At 43.6% G+C, this 27,769-nt stretch overlaps 2 protein-coding genes across 5 annotated transcripts in view; one reads left to right on the top strand and one right to left on the bottom strand.

Annotated features, from left to right (window-relative positions):
- LOC133115765 (uncharacterized protein C7orf50) overlaps window positions 1-27,769 on the bottom strand; it is a 98,344-nt gene that overhangs the window by 28,851 nt on the left and 41,724 nt on the right. The gene's annotated exons all lie outside the window — the stretch shown is intronic.
- On the top strand, window positions 65-25,687 carry gpr146 (G protein-coupled receptor 146). 3 transcript variants are annotated; one of them, XM_061231204.1, is made up of 2 exons: window positions 65-285; window positions 20,776-25,687. In XM_061231204.1, exon 2 carries the CDS (start codon window positions 20,806-20,808, stop codon window positions 21,811-21,813), a length of 1,008 nt encoding a protein of 335 aa, XP_061087188.1. In that variant the 5' UTR covers window positions 65-285; window positions 20,776-20,805; the 3' UTR covers window positions 21,814-25,687. The 3 variants fall into 3 exon arrangements, with proteins under 3 accessions (XP_061087188.1, XP_061087187.1, XP_061087189.1); XM_061231203.1 differs by lacking the exon at window positions 65-285 and adding an exon at window positions 13,640-13,956; XM_061231205.1 differs by lacking the exon at window positions 65-285 and adding an exon at window positions 20,566-20,675.

The following is a 27,769-nucleotide window of genomic DNA, read 5'->3' as shown; positions in this document are numbered from 1 at the left end:
AGGGGAGGTGGAATGAAGACTTCAAGAAGCGCATCAGTCAAGGCTTCTCAGAAGTGATGGGGTTTCCAGAAGGAGGCTGACCGTGATCCTGTGCGTGGAGCGGAAGAAACGGACATGGAGCTGCTGAGAAAACCCACTGGCTCACACTCTGGATAGACCGCAGAGGACCGCACTGCTCTGACCGCCCAGCGCGACCGGGAATAACTTCAATTCAAACTCAAAGCTGCCTCTACACCCGCATACATTTACCAGGGAGGTGGAAAACCATTCCTTGGCACTATCCAGGTAAGACACGCTCCGTCTTTTAACACAGTATAGACGACACAGGCTGAACGAGTGAACGAATGAATGAATGGCCGGAAAATGCTCGGCTGATGACTGTCATTTCACACTCCGTTTCCCGGAGGGAAAATCGAGAACCGGAACACTCGGGCGCACACCAGCTGAACCATCAAAGCATTAGACACGGGTAATGAAACTGACGCTCTCGCTATGACCAGGGCTCACTTCACAGCGTTACTCACAGAGGTACATGCCGTTTATTAAAGTATAACAGCCCTGTATGACATCAGCGCTTTATCGCGCCTGTTTGTTTGTTTTGTACTCGGCAGTACAGGACAGGAAGTTCTGCCGTGGGCGTTATTTTTGATAAACGCAGAGAAAAGGCGTCCGGCAGCACTTTGCGCCCATGGTAACGGGACTACTAAACCACGCTGGCTGACAGCATCTCCGTAACTTCAGCCACCTCCCCCGTTCAGGTCAATCGCTCACGCTGCCATCTGTGGCCAGAGACTGGCAGACAGCTTTTGCTGAACTGATATTACCAATGGTTTATCTTTCATAGGTTTGTCTTACCCCAGTGACGGCTATAAAATGGTGCACTTGGACGTGCCTGTGAGAGAAGCATAGTGTAAATTGCATAAGATGAGCAGGTGCATGGTGAGGGAGGGGGGAATTTGTGCTGTGCTGAATACGACTTCAGGACCTTTTCTCCGAGCTGTTGTAGCTACGAACGTGTGTAAAACACTGTGTGCCTCGGTCCGTGTTGAAAGGGAAGTGCTTTATTTGAACGGTCAAAGTCTTTCTCACAGTACAGTCACATGTGTGTGAATATGAAGCGTAGGCGTCAGAGGAAGCATCACAAGAGCAGCAGCATCGTTAAACGCAGGTGTGAAGCGACTGGCCCTCTGCTCGTTCACGCGCTTGCACGCGTTGCCAATCCCGCCGAGACCTGGCGCCGCCCCGGGAGCGATGACCCGGGCCGGCCCGCGGGGTTACGGAACTCAGAGCCGCGCAGCTGTTTGAGCCTCTAATCCCCCTTCATACGCCGGCACCGCCGTCGCATCTGGAGGAAACTAAGCACCGTCACCGTGTTTATTTGTGCTCCGAGAATATGGACGCTGGCCGTGAAATCCACCCCACCACCTCCGAACCCGGCTCTCGCCCGCATGCGGGCGGTGTGAACTACGGCGAGGCCGGGACAAACAAACACGACGCGGTTCAGCCCTCACGCCCATCTGTCTGTCAGGAGGCCGCTGGGACGGAACGCCCCAGAGCCTCGCGCATGGCCAGGCCTCCGCCCGATAACGCCGGTCTACGCCCTGCAGGGAGGGCGGAGGCCTGACAGCTCCTCGTCGCCTCGTGCGTGCGTTCGCCCAGAGCGCGTTTAGGACGACAACGCCCGCCATGAGTCACTCTCCGCGAGCAGATGCGCTCAGCCTGGGCGAAGCCAGAGGACATTTCCTGGCAGGGCCGGCCGTCAGTAAAAGGCCATGCCTGACGTCATTTATCGGCCTTTTAATAAAAATGATAATCATTTGTTATTTAGCGGACGCTTGTATCCAGTGGATTAGATTAAGCAGGAGACAATCCCCTTGGAGCAATGCAGGGTTAAGGGCCTTTGCTCATAGGCCCGAGAGTTGTGTGGATCTTATCATGACTACACCGCGGCTTGAACCACCAACCATCCAGGTCCCAGTCATGTACCTCAGCCACTAGGCTACAGGCTGCTAATCTCATTTTCAATATCACCTTCACTCTCACCTTTTTTTTGTACGACCAAAGAAGAGGCTAGACATGTGGCAGCCATTTGGGAGGCGTTCCCCGGCCCCGTGTTTGCTTTGGAGTAGTACCTCCGCAGGCCCAACGGGTCGGCCGAGCGCGCCCTGTTTACACAGGAAGGCTGACGCTTCAGATCTGCGGAGCGCGTGGAGCACCGCGCCGGTCCCTGCCGGGCCGGGCCCCACAGTCCCGCTACTGTCCGCCCCCCTCGCCAGGGCTCCCCTCTCCTCTCCATCGCTCCCGCATCCTGCCCGAAGCGCCCGTCTGCCCTCCACCCGCCCGGCCTCCGCACCGACCCAATCCATCACCCCAGCTCCGCTCCGGCACAGACAGGGCCCCCATTCACCACACACACCCCCGTGGGGCGGCCTAGCCTATCCCCCCCGCATGTCGGGCGAGAGTGTGGAGGAGTGCTGCCACTTCCCTCTCTGTGTGACGCCCTGAGGGCCCTGAGAGGGCCGAGCGCTCAGCCACAGCCTCTGACGGCCGCCGCAGCCCACCGGGGCTTCAAACTTCCCTCCGTTTTCTTTTTTTACAGACCAGTCAAACTAATTTGCTTTGACAAACTGGTCATTTCATGTTCCTACATGGACGGCTTAGCCGTTTTAGCCAAGCCAAGGAAAAAAACGGAGGGGATTCATAACGCGAACTGATAACGCAGACCGAGACCTTGTAGAGAAATGAGCCGAAGTATGCTATCGGTCAGCTAATGAAGTGACTGCAGACGACGGAGCTGGCATAGAGCGGAGATAAGGCGGATTTGAGATGTGCTGTGATATGATGTGGAATGCACCGACCGCAGAAAAGCAGCATATAAGCACGCTGTGTGAAACATCCACCACTAATCCTACATGGGATAATGTGGAGGCCCGGCTCAATCCAAGGAAGAGTGGAACAGAGCACACTAATGACACAAACATGCTGTACATGTACACCATGTCTATCATCTGTATGCTGTACACTTGCACTGGCAATGGTTATAAAACACACTGCTTTCACTTTCTTACCGGCTCAGGAGATTTAGTGCAAACAGATTCCCATCAGACGCAGAGAACAGCCCGAGGCATGATTCAGCCCCCTGAAGCGCAGGAATAAACCCCTTAAGCTCATCAGCCAGGCGAGAGGAGCAAGATGGAGGCTGCGCCCAGAGATCAGCCTCATTCAGCTTCGCCTGCTTTCAGCCTCAGTCTGCATGACCCGAGCACAACCAGCACAATCCAACAGACGCACAACTGACACAACCAACCGAGCACAACCAGCACAATCCAACAGACACACAACTGATACAAACAACCGAGTGCAACCGACACGACCTAACAGACGCACAACTAACACAACCAACCGAGCACAACCAATATGATCAAACAGATGCACAACTGACACAACCAACTGAGCGCAACTGACATGACTGAACAGACGCACAACTGACACAACCAACTGAGCGCAACAGACACGACCAAATAGATGCAAAACTGACACAACCAACTCAGCTCAACGAACACGACCAAACAGACACAGAACTGACACAACAAACTGAGTGCATCAGACACGACTGAACAGACGCACAACTGACACAACCAACCGAGCTCAACTGACACGACCGAACAGACACGCAACTGACACAACCGAACAAACAGACGCTGACGCTGTGTCTGAAACAGTGTTCATCAATAGGGCCTTTTCCGAACATTCTGCCCAGCTTCCGAACTTTAGGAAAGAAGTCAGGCTGCATTCTATTTCTCTCCCAAGACAACTGACGTATTTATGACAAACAACGCCAATGTTTTTCTCAACCTGTCTTGGTCATAGACTCAGCATGACACCACTTAAGGTCAGAGTAAAGAAAATAATACAATGTTTAAGTGGTTGCTGGCAAAGGTAGGTGTTGGTGGTGGATGACTAGAAGCAAACAAAGCAAGGCAGTTGTAGACACAGAAAATGTAGAAATAGAACTGAAGTAAATAAATGTTATTTTGCACGACTGAATCATTTTAGTACTGCTTTCGTAAACAAATGCCAACAAATTGCTTTGTTGACTCCCTCTGAATCACCCAGCATATGACCCTACCATAAATGAGAATGTTGATGACACATGAGTTTATGACACAACTATGGTACAAAATTAGCCTTTTATGATAGTACAGCAGTGTGCATTATGATGACTCCTTTCCACTAAACACACTGCAGGGCACATGAACAGTACAATAATAAGAGTACTCTCTTGGCACTCTTTTACATATTTGCAAAACAGAAAGCTCTGACATTTGCATTCAGGCTAGATGCATGGGGGTTGAGTGTGCCTATCTGTGCGTGTGCTGTTACGTACAGATTGTGAGGCAAAGGAACAACAGGTACCACAGGTACCAAAATTAGCTCTTGTATCAAAAAAATCTCCAAATCTTTCTACATTCTTAACTAGATTAGCGGCAAGAGGATTAGCATCAGCTCCCTTGTCAAGACAGCTGAAATAAAACTAGGAGGAAAATGAACCAGCTGAAAGCCCCACAACTTAAAATGGCCCAATGGCTCTCATGCTGGTGTTGACCACTCCATTTTGGCTCAACTGTGTTACCAATAATACACCCTTACCCTGTCAGCAGACAGACTATACAGAACAGCTGAATGAGTCTGTAAGTAAAGGCCTTCTTTCAAATGGCAGAGGGGGGGGGGGGGTGTAATTTCCAAACTACGCTGGCCTCTTTGCATAGAAAAAATAAAATCCACATAAAACTCCCTCTTGGGGGAAAAAAAGCAAAACAGAGAGAGAGCGAGTGCCATAACATCATAGTTGGACTCGCGAGGTGGATGTTTTTTCAGGGAGTTGCATTACAGGCCTGACATCCGTCGACCGCCCTTCGTCCTGGGCCCCACCATCCCGGCCTTCTGAAATAGCCAAGGCCAGTGCGATGCAGAGCTTCATGGACCGTAAACAAAGCTGAGTGACACTGCTGGAAACCTCAGCGCATAGTTTTGTTTCTCCGTGCCAAAGATATCTCAACCACTGGATCTTTCTGTGGCTACGGCTGCCAGAACACTATTCAGCCTGCTGTTGTGCTGAAGGAATGTTTCTCTGCGAAGAAGGTCACTTTCTGCCAAACAGCCTGTTATGAAGAAACCCGCCGTTTGTTAGACGAGTTTGTAAGTGCGTGGGTGCGTGCCTGAGGGGGCGGGCTGGGGTACAGCTGCAGGGAGGATATGCAGTGCTGTTCCAAAGAACTGCAATTAATTACAATCTCTTTTGCTTTCTCATTTTCTCGCGTCTCTTTCAAACTCCACTGTCAGGTTTCTACTGTTTTTCCACAATTTCTATAGACTTATAAGCCTCGTGCAGCTTCGAGGTCTTGTTTTGAGTTTAGGAAGCCAGGTTTAGAGGCAGGTCTCACTGCATTCTTCCATGGATGAGGTCACTTCAGCTACAATACAATGAGACCAGAAGCACGTCTGAATAGATGCTAATCAACTTCCTCTTGACTGGCCTTGCGGACAATTACACCTCCAATGAGTGGTAAATGAGGGTGTTTGTGTGCAAAGTGCTATCACTTCTTTCAATCGACAAATGCACAGCCGTCACACAGCTTTTATACATTAGAAAATTTACAGTATACATTGTAGTCCGTAAGTATTTGGACAGAGGCACAATTTCTGTTCTTTCGGCTCTGTACTCCAGCGCTTTGGATTATATTCATGGTTTCATTTCAAGTAAATAAAATAAAGTAAACTGACAATTTGAGTCTTCCATATTGGGCGATCCATGTAGGAATTATATCCTTTTTTTTATACAAAGTCCCTCCATGTTAGGGGACCAAAAGTAATCAGACAGTTAGTTTCTCAGCTCTTACTGATAAGACAGGTGCACTCAATCGCTTCCGGTACTGCACTGTGTATCTAAAGAAAGTTCAAGGGCATACACTCTGCTGCAGTGGGCACACTGGGTGAAATAATGAGGCTATGCTGTGATGGTGGCTCTGCAGGGAGTCTGAAAGACCCAGGCTCTGGCATCTCCTCCCACGCCTCCTCCAGGCCCCCGCACTCAGAGGAGGGCCTTCAGCTCAGAGCAGTGCAGGGCAGCCACAGAGGGGGCAAAAAAGGCTGACACACACCACGATCTGCCCTGCCAGAAAAACAATGAGGGGGATAACAAAGAAAGAGAGGGTAAACAAAGCTGGTATTTTTGCACAAAACGAGCCCTGTTATTGCAGACTCTCCTGTCTGCTGATTTGCCAAGAATAGCATGCTTTGTTTAAGAGATGCAATAAATCTACAATTGTATCAGCTCCCTGAACTTCTGGTAATGATTTTAGGTGTAAACAGCACTGATCCAGCGATTTCTTTGCAAACATAAAAAAAAGAATTTCTGATAATTCAGAAAGATATCCTAGTTTTCAATATTTAGAGCAAAGCAGCTTTGATGCACAAACATTTCTGCACATTTATGTCACACAAAAGATACAGAGAGCAGAAGTGAAATGTCTTGCATCCATTACACTGGCAGTGAAGGTAATGGAAAACGTTTTGCGTCATTGGCCGAGCTGTACTGCTGATGCAAGAACTGAACTTGAAGATTGTGGCAGTGAAGCGTTTCAACAGTGCAGCGCCAACAGGCCAGTCCCAGACACCAATGAGGGTGTGACCGAAAGTGTCAGCAAAGCTTATGCGCACTGGGGGAGACGCCGTCTCTACCTCCAACTCTCCATCTTTTGGTTCCACTTGACAAGCTCTCCTGTTACGTCTGATTCACATAATGGGCTCATTCCAATAGCTTATTTTTCACCTTCTTCTTTTCCTGGGTGCAGAGCCGGAAATTAATCGAGGTCCACCATCTTTGAGGACATTCCAACCCGTTAAATGTTCCTTCTAGGAGCAGAAGTTAGGAACTCCCAAACTTTCAATTTGAGCAAGCAAACATGAGCGCATCTTTTGTGGAATTACATTCTAGGAAAGCGTGACGAATAAATGATCGACCTGTGGGTCCACCTCTCCCCATCTGCCACGCATCTGCCTGGCACATCTGTAACTGACGTGGCTCCAAACTGACGTCGGAAGAAGCAAGGACATTCCCTTCGCCCAATTCACGTTTTCAATTTCCCCGTCTATACTTCTTTTCTCACCTCTTTTTCTAGCCTTACCCGATGGGTGGAGGAAAAGAAACAAGGAAAAGAAAAAAGGTAAAAAAATAAGTGATTGGAAAGAGCCCGATGTCTGGCAGCTTACCTGCTGAAACGTGCACAGACTCTATCCACTGTTATGACACGGCCAGCCCAGCCTACTCAGGGCTTCCCTGGTGTCTGGTGGAGAGGTGCAGGCTGGGGGCAGCTCAGCAGCACAGGCTAAACCTGCACAGGGATACAGGCCTGGCGTGCCGCTCCCACATAAGCTCTTAATTGACAACACGTGCGCCAAACACCTCCCCAGTCATTTCACGAAATGTCATGACGCTGTGGGAGGCCTCTGGGGGAAGGAGGAGGGGGAAATGGGATAGGGTGGGGTTGGGGTTGGAGTTAAGGACAGGGGCACGTCACGGTTCATAAAGCACTCCCGTGACCCCTGTCTCTGGTCCTCACTGCTCGCATCACAGCACACACACAGTGGTGGGCACGAAACTGGAAGCCCAGCGGAGAACATCAAAGAGCATAGCCGTGCCTGACCCCTCTGCATTATAAATACCTGCATTCCTGTTTATCATCTGGACAAAAGTGCTACATCACCACACATTTTGAGCCATTTGAGCCACCAGTGCCCATTCTTTCCTACTGATAATATACAACAGGCACTGAAGTGGGTTGTATGTGAAAGAGAATAAACACTATGACCTTTGAACTGACTGCCTGTTGCTACGATGCGCAGGTGTGAGTGATGATGGGGCAGTGGTTTCCGGGAACAGGACAGCTTTCGGAGTTCAATTAAGGATAACCTGAGCATTACTGCTCAAGTCTTTAGTCAAATCAATCCATCTGTCTCACACCGTCTCTCTCCCAGACAGGGGAAAAACGGCACACATCGCCAGACTTTGAGACAGCCTTTTGCCAGCTATTGACAAAGCAAAATCAGGTCATGCATACTTCTGAAAATTTCAGGTCATTGCAAATTGTAAACGAGACAAGTAATGTCTGAAGTCATTTCAGGCACACACGGCCTCAGAAAGAGGCAGACTTTTCAAACGTCTGACTGACAGGCGAGAGTCATGCCCTGAAAAGCACTCTCCCATATCTGCCTCCTATCTCCATATGCCCCACTCGCACTGCACAGCAGAGGAGGCTCCAGGTGTTACACAGCCCTGGGCTTTCCTCTTTCTTCACCAATACAAACCAGTCGCCCACCACTCACCTTATATGATACAGTTATAAGCCTTTAAAAACTATGTCAAAAATAAATAACCCGCCACCCTTCGAAAGGGATAGCTAGATTCAGTAGACAGAGCCCTTGAAACAACTCCAGTCATATCCTGACATGCTGTAACCCCTGAGGAGATTAGTTTCCTCGCAAATCATCGACTCGACTTGATATTTTTTTTTAAGTACAGTGCTCATATAGTATGAATGAGGAATTCCTGACCTAATTTTATCGCTAACATTTCCTTATTCAGGGCAAAGCCCTGAAACAATACTCCACAGCTGGCTATATTTAGGGTTAGGTGTAAGGTTCCTAAACACAATGCAGAAGAACAAAGGCAGACTGACATTGAGAGACGTCTCTTTTACCCACAGAGCGGATAAAATGGACCGAATCGCTTTATGATCGTCATTCACATTTGGTTTTCCCATTATCAGACCCAAACCGAGTGATATTGTTTTCTCGCTTGCACAGAAGAACTTGCACTCACCAGCACAGCATAATTATAAAAGAGATTAAACGTCTAAAGCCGAGCCTTTAATCCCTTTCAGGTATTTGATATTTCATTTGCCTCTGATCATAAGTTTGGGTGTCCCGTGTGAAGGATAAAAAAAAAAAAAAAACCCACATCAATAACATGGCATACATATGGACATATGTGTTCCATCTCACGGTGTTCAAAATGAATGAGAAATAACATGTCTTAATTTCCTTTCAATTTAATTTGTTTCTGCTTAAAATTCAGCAAATGGTGCAGAATTTGTAAAAATTCACCATCAGTGCAACACTTTTTCAACCAAGCTCTGACAAAATTGCTGGACCTACAGTAGATCTTCATGCTTGACAGAGCCAGACAAGTAAAAGCAAGCATTATAGAATAGCCTATTGTTCATTTGGCCACTGTCTATTTTTACAGAATTTAAAAAAATACTGACTTAATTCTTGGTGCTATAATTTCCTGCCATAATTTTGAACATAGGAGGAAGAGGAGGAGAGGGAATGTAACCGCAAACAGCAGTGATTTCCTCAGACCTGCCTCTAAATTCTCCAGCTAAATTGCACAGATTATCAACCTACTTTCATTTGGAGTCTGGGTTTCCTGCACACCATCAGGTTATATCCTCTCATGCAGAGCCAGTGGTCATCCTCCACAGCTTGTCTGCTGACTCACTTACTTCAAAGGACAAAATAGCACACTGGCTCCACACGCTTACATCATCAGAACAATACTGGCAGAGATAAATTTATCATGAAAAATGCTTCTGCCGTAACACGACTTGAGTTAGACATAATTGTATCTTGTTCACAATGAAATTCAAATACAGTACATACAAAATTATTAAAAATATATGAAAAGAATACACTACCGGAATGTATGTGTGTTTATCGCGCATACTTAAAAAGTTGCAGGAATACAGTCGTCTATATCTAGGTAATGCTGCGGTCAATATCTAGGTCATGTGGCACTTGAGCAGTAATGAAGTGCAGACTAGAGCAGTCTTTCATCGGTCTTCACTTATTATTTATTTTTGATGAACACAAATGTATTTTAAAAATTAATATATTAAGTGTAAATGGAAGATTCCTTTTCTGGTAAAATGGCAGGAAATACTGAAAAGTATCCCTTCACAAGTATCCGCTGGACTGTAACCTGCTATCTCTCAGCCACAGTGGCAGCCTCCAGTTTAGTGATACTTATAAACTGAAGTATAGGACAGTTTACCCGTGTTTACAAAGACACAACACTGCCCTGTGTTTTATACATGTTGTATAAATCAGTCTTAGCCAAACACAGGAGTAAAATAAGTTTGGCCTAATTCTGACCGCAGTGTGTGGCGGTGACAATGAAAAGCCAAAGAAAGCAAATTCTGGAGAGCGGCGTACAGGATCTGCGAGAGCAGGCGGTCAACCCCACAAAGCAGATACTGTGCTGTGGCTAATCATTTAAAAAGGCATTCATTGTCAACGTCCGGCACGGCGCCCCATGGGCCCAGTTTACTTATCTCGGACGGGGCGAGCGCTCAAAGGGAAGACCACTGAGCCATTAACTGACTGTATCCGGTTTACTGAGCGGAAGTCAATAGCGTCCCTGCTACCCTCCCCAGAGGAACCGTCCCACTGCCTTTCTTCAGTCACTGACACGTTCTCCACGGCAACCTCCCGAGACAGACCTGCATCTACGGCAGGTCCAGTCACCGGCCTCTTCTGTGAAGACTTAACCAAGCGAATTAAAGTAATTAAACTTAATTTAGGTAATTAACCATAGATCCATTTAAAACATTGATTTCACTTCGGAGGTGATTGAAATTGGTCTGAGACAGGACATCTTAAATCTCTGAGTGGAATGTTTGTTCCATTTATTAGTCTTCACCATAGCCACAGCACTATTTCAAAGAGCACAATAGCTTTACTGGAGCAATGCATTAGGTTGGTGGGGCAGGGGGCAAGTACAAAGAAAAGAATGACAACAATTAATTTCCTTTAGCTATAGATCATAAAAATAAATAAATAAATAAATGAATCATGCTTTCCTGGCTGCAGTTAGATTTGGAGTACAAATCACCAATGTTGAAATATCAAACAGCTTCTTTTGCATTTAAATCCAGCCAAGATTGTCAGGCTTCCGGAGAACGCATGTTGCCCGTACCCATCAGGAAGCAGAGCAGAAAATTTATTAGTTATCGCATAACATGATTTGTTACGCTTGTTATCATTTCTGGGAAACATAGGAAAAATAGGAAATTGACACTACCCATACATGACAGATGTCATACATCAATACACTCAAAAGAACAAAAGCAATGTTAGCCTCAAAAACAATCCTGGATGGATGCAAAATGAGTTAAAAAAAACGGCACTAATCTACCTTCTGCAACAGTAGTTTTTAATATTTCTTCAGCCAAGAGACACACAGGCTCTTTTTCTTATTTTGCCACACGATGCCTTAACACTCAACGTCACATCGCACTTACCAACCCTGTAATTATTATCCTGTAATTAAATATAAAAGCTACCTTTTCATGCAGGGCCTCCCGCTTACAGTAGAGTACACTGGGGCTCCCCACTAGGAAAGTTGCATTACTAGTGTAAAACATTATTACAAATGATCAATTCAGTGTTAGGCATCAACAGCATTAATATACATCAAAAGGTTATTAAAATAATGAATAGAATAACGAATTACAAACAAAAATTAGTTTGGTGTTTGTTGGTTATACCCAGCAAATTTACTTAATGTAAATTTGTGCATGCAGACAACAATGCAGATGCTACCATGGCTGTCATGTCTTACGAGTTGAGATAAGCATTTGAATATAGTTCTGCAGAAAAAATATAAAATTTTGTAAAGGTAATGGAGGCCTTGGTTAAGCAATACTACCCGACTGGCTGCAGTCTATAAACGGCTTTGATCTGAAAAGCAGGAAACAACCCGCCTGGAAAGGCTAGCAAGGAAATGGTAAACAATTGCTTTGGAATGAGGATTAAAACATCAGCCACAAGGAAGGGCACTTCCTGTTTATGGAATGTGAATACATCTCCAAAAGCTCCAGCATTGCCTTTCACAGTGATGAGGTCATGTGAGAAAATTATGCTAAATAACACTGCCAAAGATTTCTATTCATTTGAACATTGAGTGAATGCACATTTAGCTTTAAACCGTAAAATGGGCTAAGGGTACATATTAGCCTATCTGGCAGAGGGAAGAAGTAGGATGTTAAGCACATTGTGAGATTTAGGTCACAAACTGAAGAATTGCATAAAAACAGTGTGACTATGAAACAGCAGAGTATGGGGGATTTGTGGCAGTAATTCGTAGTGTTGAGGAACAAGGTTCGTAGCACAGGGATTGCGAGTTTGATTCCGAGATGGGGAACTGTCATTGTACCCTTGAGTAAGGTATTCAGTTAAAATATTCAGATGAAGTCACTCTGGCAAAGAACCATCTGATAAATGCCCAAATGTGATGTCTAAAAGTCATTACATGCACAACTTCCTAGTGAAAGCATTTTTCCACAGATTTCAATATTAATTTTAATAGCCGGATGCAAACACCTTCTAGAGAATGAAAAAATAGGACATAAAAACATTCTCCCATACTAAGGATAGTAATTTGTGGGTCATGATCAGGGAATGATCAAGCACATCCCCTAATCCTTAATCTTCCCGGTGAACTGCAGAATCACATCATTAAGCCTTTGTCAATGTGTTCGTGTTTATTTGAGGAGGAAAGACATTTTCCCCAATCTGTCTCTCCACTGCTAAAGGCCAGAGCAGTGATGAGATTGACTCGTCTGGTGCGAGGATTTTGTCTTGTGTGGGCGTTGCTAGGGGGTGCTGAGATTTTGTCCTGAGTCCGGTGGGCATGGCCAGGGATAACCCATCTGTTCACAACAACAGAAGTGACACTGCACACTATGTTCTTATTGTCACAATAAGAATCACTTTCACACAGGACAGCTTAGAGAACAAACCACACTCTAGCCACTGCCAATTTGTAACTTGTAGGTCCATATAAAGCATCACATTGACATAGCATAACAACTAAATAACACCTGTTTGAGAAGCAGGGATTGAGGTGTGCAATGAAGGCATTGCTGACTGAATAAAAAGCACAAAGGATAATATTTTTAAAGACAAGAATGTTACACACATTACTCAATACGTAACTGTAATATGGGGTGTAATGGAAATGGGAGTGTTGCCACAAAAACTTACTTTCCAGCATAAACCAGCATAGCATGTAGGAGTTTGTGTGCTCTAATTCCCAAAAAAATTTTTTTCAAATATTTTCAGTATTTTACAGCATCAACATTGCTAACGATACTAACAATAACACACTACTATGCAACACTCAAACGACCAAATATGTAGATCCATACACATGCACATCTGCATATACTTGTACACTGTTTGCATATGGGCAAGGGCTCGGACTTCTCATTTAACTGAAAAGACACGTACGTCTTCGTGTAGAGAAATATACTGTAGCCTACCGAAATCATAGTACCGTTGCATGTTCGAATGGCATTGCCTCCCAATAGGACTGCGTGAGCCAAGCGGATTACTGACCCCTAACCTCGCTGTCAAAGCTACTTAACAGTGCTAGGGTGTTTTGTATGCATTTTGAGTCGGTGCGTTGTTTTGAGTCCTTGAAGCCTCTCCCTCTTTCCATGTCTGTCCAATGAGATTGTTCGAAGTGCCAAACGGGCCCCAACGACTTGTTGAGCTCGAGAGAAGATGGGGGAGGGTCACGTGTGTACACACATAGTAGAACTCAGCTCCACTCTGAAAGCATTGTCAAGTTGTTCGAACGATCACCTTTACGGGAACTCCAAAGGCTAGTTGACGGGAAATAAAGAAAATCCTACGTTGCGCAAACCTAAAACCATCTAATTCGAATTTAATGGAAATGGCTACAGTCTTTCACACGCATTGGATAACTGGAATAATGGAACTTAAAAGGTTACTCTAACCTTTAAACCAAGCACAGGGAAATGTCATTGGAAGTTTTGGGAATCCAACGCCTCTCTGAATCTCTCGAGGAACCGAATCCTTGCTTTACAGGTAGGTCCATAATTAATCTTATCCTGTATTGCTAAGTGCGTTTTCGCTACACGGTTCTCAATTTGAACTTTACGAATGGAAATTCGACTCCAATGAAACAACCCTTGTCGCGCCAAGCTACGTTAAATTCCGCTTTAATGTTCTGAATGGTTCTCTGCTTTTTACACAGCACAAACGGGGTTCAACAAGATTTCAGTGTAGTTCTGAATTCTAGCATGATAATAATAGCTGTTAACTAGCTAACGGTAGCTTCTTCGTATTTAATTCATAACGAGTACGTTAGCATACTAGCAGCTATAATTGTGATTGACACATTGCACGGATTGATCGTTATTTTATAGACATTTTCGTTCGATTATGTTAGCTAGCTAAGTTAATTTATCTCTTACATAGTAACATGATATTTTTGTTTCATTATTCGATTTTGAGCTTACATAAATTCTAGCATGGTAACGTTACGTTAAGTTGGCTAGATAGACCATGTTGCACAAAACCATTTTCAACTCACTAGCTAGGTAGCTGATTTATCGCGATTATCGCAAAACAGTTGTCAGAACTTGGTGCAAGTTAAACACAAGTCACAAGGACACCTTACAAGCTGACGAATGAATGGCCGAGATTATACTTTCACAGAATGTGAATATGAAAATATTACAGATAAGATATTATACAATAGCTGGCTACTGCTACCAATCTGAAACTAAACAATTCGATTAACTAATTTGCAATAAGAAAATGTTTATTGGGAACGTTAGCTAACGATAGACGTGGAATTAAACGGAAAGATGGCACGTCTCCTCAATGTCATGTGAATGTTTTCAAACATTATTAAGTATATTTCAAATCGAATTACATATTTAACGTTACTATATTATTTATCTCTCAGCTGAACAGTCGTGTTCGATCGTGGTGATAGTGTTAAGCTTTTGAAGTTGACTTTCAGCGTACGTTTTTCCATAGAACCTAAGCATTTTTCTGAGTAAACGCCAAATCAATGCCAAAATGTAGTTTAAAAAAAATGATGGGCAAATACTCCACGTGGGACTTGCTAAAGGCTACTGTATTTGGCAGGGAACCAACGACGTGTAATTTAATGTGTAAATGGGCTAAGATTGGCTTGCTATATGGCCGTGCAGGACGACGTAATGGACAAGTTTGTAACGGTTGAAGCGTGTTCTTTGAATTCCATGCGCATTCATTTAAATCAGGCACAAAATATTTCGTTCTGAAAACTGGGAAATATGCAGTAAACAAACCATTTAATAAATAGAAAACTGACCGATCCTTCAATCGTGATGTAGGGAAATGTCTAACAGTACTAGGTTAGATATTAATGTCAAAAGACCTGCTAACTTAGCAAGACATGAAAGTGTGGATCAAAGCTGGATTCTGAGGCATTAGCCTATATTTCAGTAAAATTCAAGCGTTAATTCCTGCATCCCGTTTATATAGCACAATAATCAATTTTGAATTGTGTACAAGCCAGAGGAAACCCTCAAAACCACCCATATAAATCAACGACAAATTCGGCACGGCAGGAGAAGACATTCAACCTGGTTCAACCGTTAGTTTCTCATCACTCTGAAGATGGAATAGGGGGAGCATCCGCAAGTACAACATTTACATTTACATTTTGCTGCAGAGACTCCAAATGAAACTGCACCATGTGCCCATCTGATGGGTAAATTACATAGTTCAGAGATATTGTTTTACATTTGATGTCCTAGAAGCTTTACGCCCCTGTGGTGATGCACCAAAAGATTCATTTCAGACCAGAAGTAAAAAAATTTTTTATAAAAAAAGCGAAGAAAAAAAAAAAAACCCAAGTCGGTGTCTTTATTGTGTCATAACCTATCAGAGATAAAGCTGGGACACTGAACTTCAGTGTGGAGCGGCTCCCTCACAACAAGGACAGGATTATATTTCTTTTGTAACACTGTTTACAAAGGAAGACTGAATGCATGGCTCCCTTTCCACACAGACTGGGGATGAGTGAAACATGATAGCCAGAACCAGAACGGCACAACATTTTCTCCAGTATAAAATGGTCAGTCCAGGTTCCCTATCAAAGCATGGCAGCTGACATTACAAGTATACGGAATGACGCAAGTAGCATATTATCCCAAGTTTCCAATTAAACGGTCAACATCATTTTGCTTTCACCAGTTTGCTCGGTAATGCCAGACCAGAAAATACTAAGAGAGGTTTTTAAATGGATGCGGACTACTGGAACTGGAATTACAGGGATGGTGAGCACTGCTGTGAGTTTTCCCACTATGAAGCCATTTTGTATTTTAAAAGCTGAAAATGAATTTGTAATTTGGAGGATTTTTTGCGGTGAAAATTAAACGTAAATTAGACGTGAACTCATGAACCTTTGTATGCAGGTGCAATTTAAATTTGAATTCTTGGATTCCGGCATGACAAGTTTTGGGCTTCTCAGTCAACCACACACGTGTATGCTGTTCTTTAAAAAAAATACACAACATCCCAGTTTGCTCAACAGTTCCCCATTTGGTCACCACAGTCAGAATGGCCTTGAAACCTGGATTTGATAGTTTCCGATGGATATGTGGGGACAGGCTTACAGGCACAGAAGAGTGAACCTGGGTTAGAAGCCAGCCAAGTACAACACCTGTGAATAATGACTTGCCATTGTGAACCAATTAGGCCTACTAATTCACAAAGTGAGGGGGTTTTGGGCCACCTGTGAATGTATTACATGGATTCTATTGTTGGGTTTAAAATATTACTGTATTAATCCAAATATATCACTGTCAGCCAGATTCCTCAAAATAATGCATCCTACAGCATCCTGAACAGAAACCATTCAGCTATTCATGAGAATGAGAATTCTGTATTCCAATCTGAAGGGAACTGGAGGTGTGAAATAAAGCTAAACTTAGCATAAACCATACAGAGTGCACCAGTGCAGTGCAGTCTGATTTCTGAGATCTCTTTTTGCCTTAATCACACTGTCATTTCTTTGTTTTGATGATACAACTTATTTGTTTTCTATTCTTTGCTATCATTTCAGCCGCAGTGCAGAGTCAAAATACCAAGTATATTTTAACACTATGTTCAAAAACAAGAATTTTGTGCCATAATCCCATCTGATGACCCTGATATAGACACATGTACACACACTCACAGGAAACCAAGAGAGCTGTTCTGTAGGTGAGAGTAAGAAAGCAACTTCTGCAAGGCACAGAGAAACACAGGATGTTATTTGGTTAGTCTGCCAAAAGTGTCACTGAGAAAAGTGCCAATTGCAGCAGTTGTGCTGCACCAGTTCCTTGAAAGATCGAGACACGAAAACACAGAGCACTAAATATCCCAGGTGTCTCTGTCGGTGGCTGCTTTTACTCTCTGAAGTCCCAGCCTGTCTTAATTGGATTTTGTAGCATTAAGAGGAAATAGCTTATGTCTTCCATCCGGCCGACCACTGCAAATAGGTGGGCGAAACACATGCACAGCATGTGAATACGATGTGATAAATATTTGAAATTTAACCGCTGTGTCAAATAAACATAACAGCCATGACAAATAACCAATCATAGTGCAACAAATAATATAGCAGATATATGGTCTGTAAAATATACACATATGGTAAAAACGCTTAGATATAATTACAGACTTCCCACTGAGTATTCCTTTTTTTGTCAGAAACTTTTCAAGGACTAATGCTAATTGTACTTAGGGGTTAATGAGGGTTTCATTTACATTGGATGCCACTGATTACAACATGTCCCACTTGATGCAAAATTCACAAAATATTCTACAGTCCAAAAAAGCCTAATGAAAAACTGTAATGTTACACAATATTAAAAATACAAGTCAAATAAATACATATATTTCAGCAATTGGAAAATTTGTGTGATGCAGATAGTGGCATGTGGGCATAATGCAAAGTATTTCCCTGTAAGCATTCTAGAATTCACTATACTGTTACATAACTTAAAACCCAAGAACTGAAAGTGTTATGCAATATGACATTGAAGTTGTGAAGCATGGAACCCTTCAAAAGATACGAGCACAGTCATTTAACAAGCTTAAGCTTTTCTGCCGCATGAAACATTTGGTTTGGATCCAAGGGCTGTGCTGTAAAGTAACCTGACATCAAGCCTTATCAGCACATAATACCCCTTCCTTGCAGCATCATATGACTTCCTTTGGCAGATTCGGACAAGTTCCCGTTTCCAGAAAGTGCGGTACATTCCAGGGGGAATTCTGACATAAGTTGTGCCTAGGGGTGTGAACCGTTTCTGTTAGCGTTTTCCTGTGGGCTGAGGTGTGAAGCCCTAATGCTTATAAAACAAAGCAGAGGCCAGGGTTTCCTGTGTGATCTATTGAGCTACAGCATGTCACATTCCTTCATCTGAGCCTGGGCCTCTCAGGTTGAGCCAGAAAAAGAATCACCTGGAGAGGCCTTTCAGTGCTAAAAAGCCTTCCAACAGACCAACCCTTTACACCTGTCTCAGGGAAGGGCAGGGCATCGGGCTATTTTGAAAGGGTAATTTTATACTGCCCCCCCTCCACCCCACTTTGGGTCTCCTGATGCCAAAGTGATACTTTGTACTTGATTATGAATCTCATCAGGAGAATATCACTGTGCTGAAAACATACCCAGAGCAGATATTAGGCAGACATTAAAGCAATCTATGCACCTATGCATGAAGCCACCATTAGCATCAGATAGGGATAGCAGCTTACCAAGATTAATACTGAGCACTGAACTGAAGTAATCAAGTTTTTTCCCCTATTTTCTTTCAAATAACTTTCAAATACACTGAAGGACCAAATTAATTATCTGCCGCAATATACAAGACAATTAGCCCAAACAACACCTGCCCCACCACAGTCCACACACAACACCAGTCAGTGGCTAGTTTTTTTAAGAAGCCTTATGCTTTTTAAAGAAAAGAAATGCAACTTGTTGGGTAGTTGGGTAGCAAGGGTTCTGAATAACTACAGTGTTTGAACCACGAGTTACGCAACTGCTAATGAGCTAAATCAGCGGGCTTATCCAGAGGAGTGTGGTGTCCCCCAGCATGCGGTCAGACTGTCTGTACGACCTCTCGCTGAACTCATTCCTCACTGGTTCCTTGGCATGCTCACTTTGCATTTAATCTGCTATAAATCCTCGCATCTCAGGCACTGTTCTGCCACCCTGTAGACAGAGGACAAACCAAGGCGTTTCTGCAACAAACTTAAACAGGGCGGGGGGGCGATGAACTGACAGAGCAGTTTAATGGAGGGCTAGTCCACGCCGCCAAGTTGAGCCAAATGAACAACAAAAAAAAATCTAAAAGGTCAGCTTTTCGTTCCAGAATCATGAACGTGGGCTGCATTGCAAAATGCAGGCTGGCCCCGGTGTGCCAGAAAGGAGAGGGCCCGGGTGAAACAGAAAGCCATTGTGATGACCAATCAAACATATGAGATGTGGCATGAGGTCCACAGAGAAGAAAGTGGGTCAGATTTAGAATCTCATTTAAACCTCACTGCACACAAGGAGGCTGTTCCAACTTTGTTATTTTTTTTCTCTCTGCAGTGCAGTCTGTTGTGAAGTGTTAGCTTCCGTTTCTGAGGTGCATTGAAGTGGAATGAATAATGCTGGTAAAGGACATTTTGACATGACAGGTGCGATTTCAGCAGATTTCATCACTAGCCTGTTAAGGGCTTACTTTTACAGCACATCAAGAATGTCATATTGATGAAAGTCTGTAACCATGTTGATGACTGAGGGATTTTAATGCACGCACGCACGCACTGATTAATAGGGATGTCCTGATCCAATCAGAGTACAGTGACATTCAGCACCAACTGATCAGATAATAATATTTGTACTTGTTTTATGTTAAATTATCCTACACACAAGAACACCCAGACCAAGATAGGCCTAAGATTAAACAAATGACACAGAAAATATATAATTCTGCTTGAAAATAAATAGGCCTAAATACAGGTAAACAATATGGCTGGTTGTATTTATTTTTTATTTAATCATCTCCAAATGCATTATCAGATGGTACAGACTTTGAAAAGGAGTCGGGTGATATGGACAAACATGATATTTTCCATATTACTGATAGTATGACATGATTCTTCAATGCAATTTAATGAAGTAAACTAAGTTTTCGGGTTCCACTTTGTAAGTGTTCCACATAGCAGACTCGTTAGAACAGCATCATGGCAAATGGACAGTGCTTGTTTATGTTGCATTCACTGCCATGAACGGAATTGTAATTTCTGACTTTCCGACAGTAGACTGAGGTGAATCTTTGCGACTGGCGTGAATTAACACGCATATTAAATGTTATAGTATCAAGAGGATTCAGCTTGGACGTGTCTTTGCCAATACCTGATCCTTAAAATATGGAGGCATGGGAAGCAGATACCAATCCATGGATCGGAGCCAAGTCCATTATCCTACCTGAGCACCATTGCTAACCTCGCCTCACTTGAAGCTTGAATGTGTTCCAAGAGCTGGGTCATGTGGTGATGCCACTGCTGCTCCGTATGGGTGCAGATCAGGCTCAGGAGGGGCAGCATTGGCTCAGGCGGTAAGAGCAGTCGTCTGGCAGTTGGAGGGTTTCCGGTTTGCTGGGCTGTGTCGAAGTGTCCCTGAGCAAGACACCCAACCCCCAAACGCTCCCGACGAGCTGGTTGGTGCCTTGCATGGCAGTCAATCGCCACTGGTGTGTGAGCGCGTGTATGAGGTGAATGAGAAGCATCAATTGTACAGTGCTATATATAAAGGCGCTATATAAATGGCGACCATCTACCATTTACTGATGCCATGTCTTCCTCTGTTTGCAGCTGAACCAGTCACCCTGCAGGAACAGCGCTATGTGGAGCTGCATGGTGTACAACGAGACAGATGACAGTGTGGACCACCAGCTCTGCCAGGACTTTGGCCTCGTTCTGTCCATCTTCTCCCTCATCTACCTCGTGGTCTGCTTCCCGGTGGGGCTGTGCTACAATGCTCTGCTGGTGGTGGTCAACCTCTCCAACAAGGTGTCTATGACCATGCCCGACGTCTACTTCGTCAACATCGCCATCGCCGGCCTGGTGCTCAACGTGGTGGCCCCGGTCGAGCTGCTGGGGCCCGACTTCACCAAGTGGCCGGTGTGGGAGTACAACAACGAGATCTACATCACCCTCCTCATCCTCTTCAACATCTCCTCGCTGGTGATCATGTATTCCACCACGCTGCTGAGCCTGGACTACTACATCGAGCGGGCCCTGCCCCGCACCTACATGTCCAGTGTCTACAACACCAAGCACGTGTGCGGCTTCATCTGGGGCGGTGCCGTGCTCACCAGCTTCTCCTCGCTGCTCTTCTACGTCTGCAACCACGTCTCCACCAAGATCATCGAGTGCTCCAAGATGCAGAACAAGGAGGCGGCCGACGCCATCATGATGTTCATCGGCTACGCCGTGCCCGCCGTGGCCGTCTCCTACGCCTTCGTGCTCATCCTGCGCATCCGCAAGGAGACCACCCCCCTGGACCAGGACTCCAGCCGGCTGGACCCATCCATCCACCGGCTGCTGCTGGCCTCCGTCTGCGTGCAGTTCGTCCTGTGGACGCCGTACTACATGACCCTGCTGGTCCACACGCTGGCCGGGGTGCAGGGCAACGCCGCCGACAGGCCCCGCGTCACCGCCTACTACTTCCTGAGGTGCGTGTCCGAGCTGCTGGCCTTCTCCAGCAGCTTCGCCATGCCTCTGATGTACCGGCAGATGAACAAGAACTTCTCCCACAAGCTCCAGAGGCTGCTGAAGAGGCTGCAGTGCGGGGACCAGGGCTGCGCCCATGCCCACGAGCGCTCCGCGGTGCAGCAGGTCGTCACGTAAAGGCGGGACATGCCCGCTTGTGCCTCGCGCTTCGCCCCCGGACCCCAACCGCAGAGCCCGCGGGGCAGGCAGACGACACACCCGAGTTCTCACGCGCTAAACGACGGCAGCGCTTTGCCTCTCGATGAGCGGCAATTTCTGAGCAAACCAGAAGAACGTCGGCATTGTTACTGACTGAATTTCTTGGGTGTCTGTCTTGAGGCGAAAGCTAAGATGAAACCACTAAGTGCAGTTCTTGGGATTGCTTAAGCTATTATGATACCTTGAGAAGCATTATGCCGTCGTAGGAATCCTGTTCCTCTTTTAATAGTATACACTGAGTAACCCCGTTGAATTACAGAAGAAGGCCTGCAACCGCAAAAACAAGGCTTTTGCAGGATGTCCATTTGCGTGAAAAACACATGAAAACATACCTCCACCCCAGGGGCATTACATAGGATTTGAAGTCTACCAAGAACAGCACTGCAGGACCTCAAGAGTAACCATGGGATACAGAAATGGCTGTGGTCACCCACAAGCCTCTAGCTACTTGGAATTATATCGTCTGACATTCTGCGCAATTAATTATACAGAATCGTATATATCTGGAAAACACTCTCTTGTTGTGAAACATGTAGGCCCATGTTGTTTGCTGCTAAGAGCTTTTCTAGGAGGTATGAGTGAAGACTACACAGCTGCCTTACAGACTCCCTGGTCACTGAGTGGGCACATATACCCTCTCCAAAATGAAGTTCATTTTATTCATGTTTTTGCAATAGTACAGTTAATGAGCATGAAACTGTCATGCCGGTAATATTTCTTTGGTCTGTTAGATTGATTATAATACAAATGGGTGCACCAGAGAACTCAACTGTGGTCAGTAACACTTATTACATGAATAGAATATATATAAGCAGTACAAATATTATCTTAAATGAGGAACCGGCTAATTAAGAGGATAAATGCATGCAGTTATGTACAGCACAACACGAAATCCGAAAAGTCCATCTTGTTCTCAGCTGCAATACAGACGTGCGTGTCATTTCAGGACAGAAGCCTGGCATTAGAACTGCCAAATCAATATTGGTTTTAATCAAAAGTCAAACAGGGTAAGATACTGAACCGAGTTAATCATTGTTTCATCACAAAGCATTTTTGAGCTACTGAAGAATATTGTGCTGTCAGGGTATAAACAGGGTTAGGCATACGAGCCTTACCATTACACAACTGAAATGCAGATGGTAAGGGAAAGTGAATGCTACTATAGTGCCCCGATACTGATCTTTGAACCAACAAGAGCAATGCATTCCTGTGAAAAGGTGTTGTTCAATTATTCACGGAAATTCATCGAAAGGATTCACTGATGCGACTATGTTAAACACCTTTACTATGTTAGCGGGATCATATGTCAGTTCTCCTGTAAGGTTTTAAAGTATTACTGAGTGTGTGCTTTGGATCCTCATAACAGTCATATCTGAATATAGGTCAAATTTGAAATTTCAAACTTGAAATTTGAAATTTGACACAACCCTGTGTGACCAACTAGCCTGAGGAAATAACATATTCACAGAAATAAAAGTTAGTGTATATACAAAATATAGTGTATCTTAGTCCAAATTCGGTTACACGCAAAAGTCTGTTTGCATGCATGTTCCAGAAAGAAACGCGGCAGTCCGCATGAGTATGAGGACATTAAACAGCCAGTTCCACAACAAATCAGTTGCAGCTGAAGAGAAAATCTATTTCTTTGGGTCCCAGCATGACTGATAACAAATGTTCATCATTATATGAGCCAATGTAATACATATTTGTACTAAACGGAGTATATTTTGGAGGGAAAAAAAAAGTACTGTATGTGTGTAAAAATGAAAATTGTTTCATCCCACGTATGTCAGCAAAAGTTAAGAGTATTTAATTTTATGAAGATATTTAGACCTTTTAAGGTCAAAGAAAATGTAAATGTAATTATATGTAAATCATTTTGTTTTGTGTGTGTACATATATACAGTACATATAGAATATATTTTATATATATATATATACACACACATACACACATAGGTCTGTATATATTGTACTTTTAGAGACTTCCAGTGAACCAGTGCCCTTTCATAAATGTTACTTTCTCTGAGATATATTTAGATGTTTAAGTGTTAACTTGCTCTACTGTCAGACTGTACATCAGTTAACTAATCAAAATATTGACCACCACAGCCACCTCTGCATATTCTTTCCACTGACTAGTTTCTTGAGTACATACTGTTCCCCACCCCCCATCCCCAAAAAAGAGGTTGTATGCACTTCCTTGTACATTAAAAGTTACTTTGACAATACTTGCCAGTCACTTAATAAATCAATTTACAGTTTACCAAAGAATGTGGGTTAATTGTATGTTGAATTTCAAATTAATGGCAAACGTGTGGGGCAAGGCCATATAAACAGTGTTCACATAAGGGCTGAGAAACCACATTAAGCTTTCTTATGCAACATAATTAGGTATGGTTGCCCAATGTACAAAGATGAAGAAACCACATTGTCCAAGCTGCTGCACTTTTTCCATCCCACCATGCAGGCAGGGTAGTGGCAGTTGATAGTTCCTGGGTCGCATGTGGAAAACAGGGGTACCCCATCTATTGTTGGAGTAAATCCCTTTGATGTACAGGCTTTCATCTCAGACAATGACCCAACAGGATTTGTGAAAGTTTATGAGGCATTGTGTTTGTATATTACAGTATAAAGCAGCCACAGAACCCTTGCTCCACTTTTATATGAAAGCGAGTGTGTTAAAGGAGGTCATCTGTGCTAGTAGTTATACTCCAGCTACAGTTGGATCCAGTGTTTTTGGCACCCTTGATAAATATGCACAAGAAATACTGTAAACTAAAAAATAATAGTTATTGACATAAGCTTTACTTTCCAACATGTCTAATGCAGTGTGCTTTATTAATGATTCAATGGCATCAAAAAAAAAAAATTCCCCAAAAATAGGTTCCACAATTATTGGCACCCCTAGTTTTAATACTTTGTGCAAACACCGGCATATGTGACAGTAGGTATGAGATGCTTCTGCTTGTATGCATTCCATTTTGCTGCCAAACATGTTGATGGTGTGTTTAGCCAACACGTCAAATTTCCATAGCACTTTCTTCCAGTCATAATTCCAATGACGTTTGACAAACTCAAGATGCTTGGTTTTGTTTATTGTGCTCATTAAGGGCTGTCTTTGAGCAACCCTTCCAAAGAGTTTGTCGGAGGTGCCTTTTTTTTTTTTTTTTTTTTTTTGACTGGGACCCCAAGACACAGCCAATCTCTGCAATTCTTGGGTTACTTATAACCTCCCTCACCATCTTCCTCTCCGTCCGTGGGGATAATACGCACTTGCATCCTCCTCCTGCCATGTTTGCAACCACTCCATAGGTTTTATGCCTTTTTATTACTGCATTTACAGTGCTAAGAAGCATCAATTGTACAGCGCTTTGGATAAAGGCGCTATATAAATGCCAACCATTTACCATTTACTTACAGTGCCAAGTGGTATGTTTAACCGTTTATATGTCGTTTTTGTACCCATTACCATCTGTGTCTGAATTGACAGTTCTTTGGCTTTTCCCATGCTGATGGTTGACAAAGGGATTTTGCATGCTTGTCACTTCATTTCTATACTCTGGTGAAAAAGGAATGACAATGACATGGAATGACACAATATTGTTCCTTTAGACTGAGATTAACTAAATTATGTAAAATAGTATTTCACTTGGTTTGAGTTTATTTACAATAATTGTTAGGGGTGTAAATTTTGGCACCTGTGGGTCTCAGAAAAAATTTGATTTCTAACTAAAAAACACGAAATTGAATTTTTTTTTCCAAAACAAATAATAAATGTATTGAAATAAAATGTAATCGTTTTTGCATATGTTTTAACATAAAAGATAGATAATTATCCAGATTGTTTAATATATGCAGCCTTTTCTCTCCATTTGTATTAAGGGTGGCAATAATTCTGGAGCCAACTGTGTGCTTGGTGACAATACAGGCTTCCTTCCCCCATTTCGCCCCATACAATTTAAATCTGAAAAAAAAATTAGAACATTCCAGGCATCAGAGGAATTGTTCTGACATCCTACGTTCCACAGTGGAATCTTCTTGTTTTGCACAAGAACAATAGAATCCTGTATAAGAACAAAAGGGCCTATTCTGAACAAATGTTGACAAGAGTTTGCAACAAATGAATTCGGAAACAAAATGTACAGAGTTGCACATTTATTCCAAAAAAAACCAACAAAAAAAAAAAAACATCAATGGTTGTTATTCCACCAAATCCTTCTCTGGACAGCATCAGTCAACATGCATAATTACTCCAGAAGGGATGAAATTTTAGCTGAACCACAAGAAAAAAATCTAAGCATTAAGGACATTATTTTAATCTGCTTTTAGGGTGAGCCTACTCTAAAAAAAATCAATTCATAATAAGCTGGAGCAGCCATCTGTGTCCGATTTGCTAATGGGTGCTCAGTGGTTGGCAGAGACGTATACCAGAACAGACAGTCTCTGTTACTTATGTTTATTACTTAGTTCTACCACCCTATACCACTCCTCAGATGACTGTTACTTCCAACATACACATCAGTACTACTGCCCTGTACAGTGCCACTGCCAGATGATGACAACTTAAACATACAGTAGATCTGTTCTGATGTCCTGTGCCACACTCGGCTGAAACTGAGTATCAGTATCAACTTATATCAGTACTTCTTGTCTAAATCATTCTGTCGCCAGATAGCTGTAAGTTACAATAGGCTACATCTACACTGCTACACTATTACCAGATGGCAGCTACTTGTTTGAGCTTTGCTAAGGACCACATCCCCAGAGCTGCGACTGGCAAATTCCATGACAGTAAATTTGTACCATCCTGCTGGGAGTTTCAGGAAGCACAGAAATGTTAAACTCTGAACTGCAAAAATAAAAAATAAATGAAATAAAACATAAAATAATTATTGCGAAATCTAACCGTGCCAAAAGTGCCTCATGGGCCAGATGGAAAGATGTAACATTAAGGACATGGTCTCCCATCAATTAGCCATCCCCCACGAGGATACACCCCTGCTCCCTTGACAAAAGTATTACCTGCACACTCAACAGGACTCCACTTTTGCACTAGCACACAGCAGCTTGTAATAATCAAATGGCCCATTCATTTCCAAAGTTACCTTGTCAAGGAGACCTACCTTGTCACGAGAGCATTAATGGAAACCATGACATATTTGGTGGGTTTTGTAGTCAGACAGTGATGTCTATGATCATATCTCCATTACAGTAGGGTACTGGACAGAATTGGGAACAGTTTTAGCTGAGCCAAATGAAAAACCTGGTTTGTTCCAGGAGTATTACAAGTAATTACTATGTGAAAGTTGGACACACCCATTTTAGGGAGCCAAGCACCATGCATAGGACTCCTATCATTTTTGCTAGGATTCTTCTTCTTGTGCCTCTCGCCAAACTTTCACCCCTTTCCCATGTTCAAAAACCTAAAAATCTGGCAGTTATGTCAGGTATGGCTTTTTATTACGCATGGCATGCATGCTACTGATACACCAGGTGGCACTGCAGCACTACCTGCAAAAGTACAGCCGTTTCACATACATGCAATACATTTACACCATACACCGACTAGTGCTGAACAAGTAATATCATAGAACCCGCAACGTCCGCCATATTGGATTTTCTGCAATTTACAATGCTTAAAAAAAATTGCATAACAGTAAAAATGCCCAAAAAATCCCATTTGTTTCCTGCTTATTCTTTTGCTCTTGGGTCTTCCTGCGGCTCAGATCTCCCACAAACTTCTGAGAGAGATTGATTTTCAAATTGGGGGTTAAAGCCGGCAAAGCCCTTGTGCTGTTTGCAACCGCATCTGACCTCACAGTCCATTAGAAGGGCAGCCAAGCCAAAGCTCTGAGGGAACAACTACCTGCTA

The sequence above is a fragment of the Conger conger genome, chromosome 2, assembly GCF_963514075.1.
Source record: "Conger conger chromosome 2, fConCon1.1, whole genome shotgun sequence".
NCBI lineage: Eukaryota > Metazoa > Chordata > Actinopteri > Anguilliformes > Congridae > Conger > Conger conger.
This window is presented reverse-complemented; position numbering and strand designations above follow the sequence as displayed.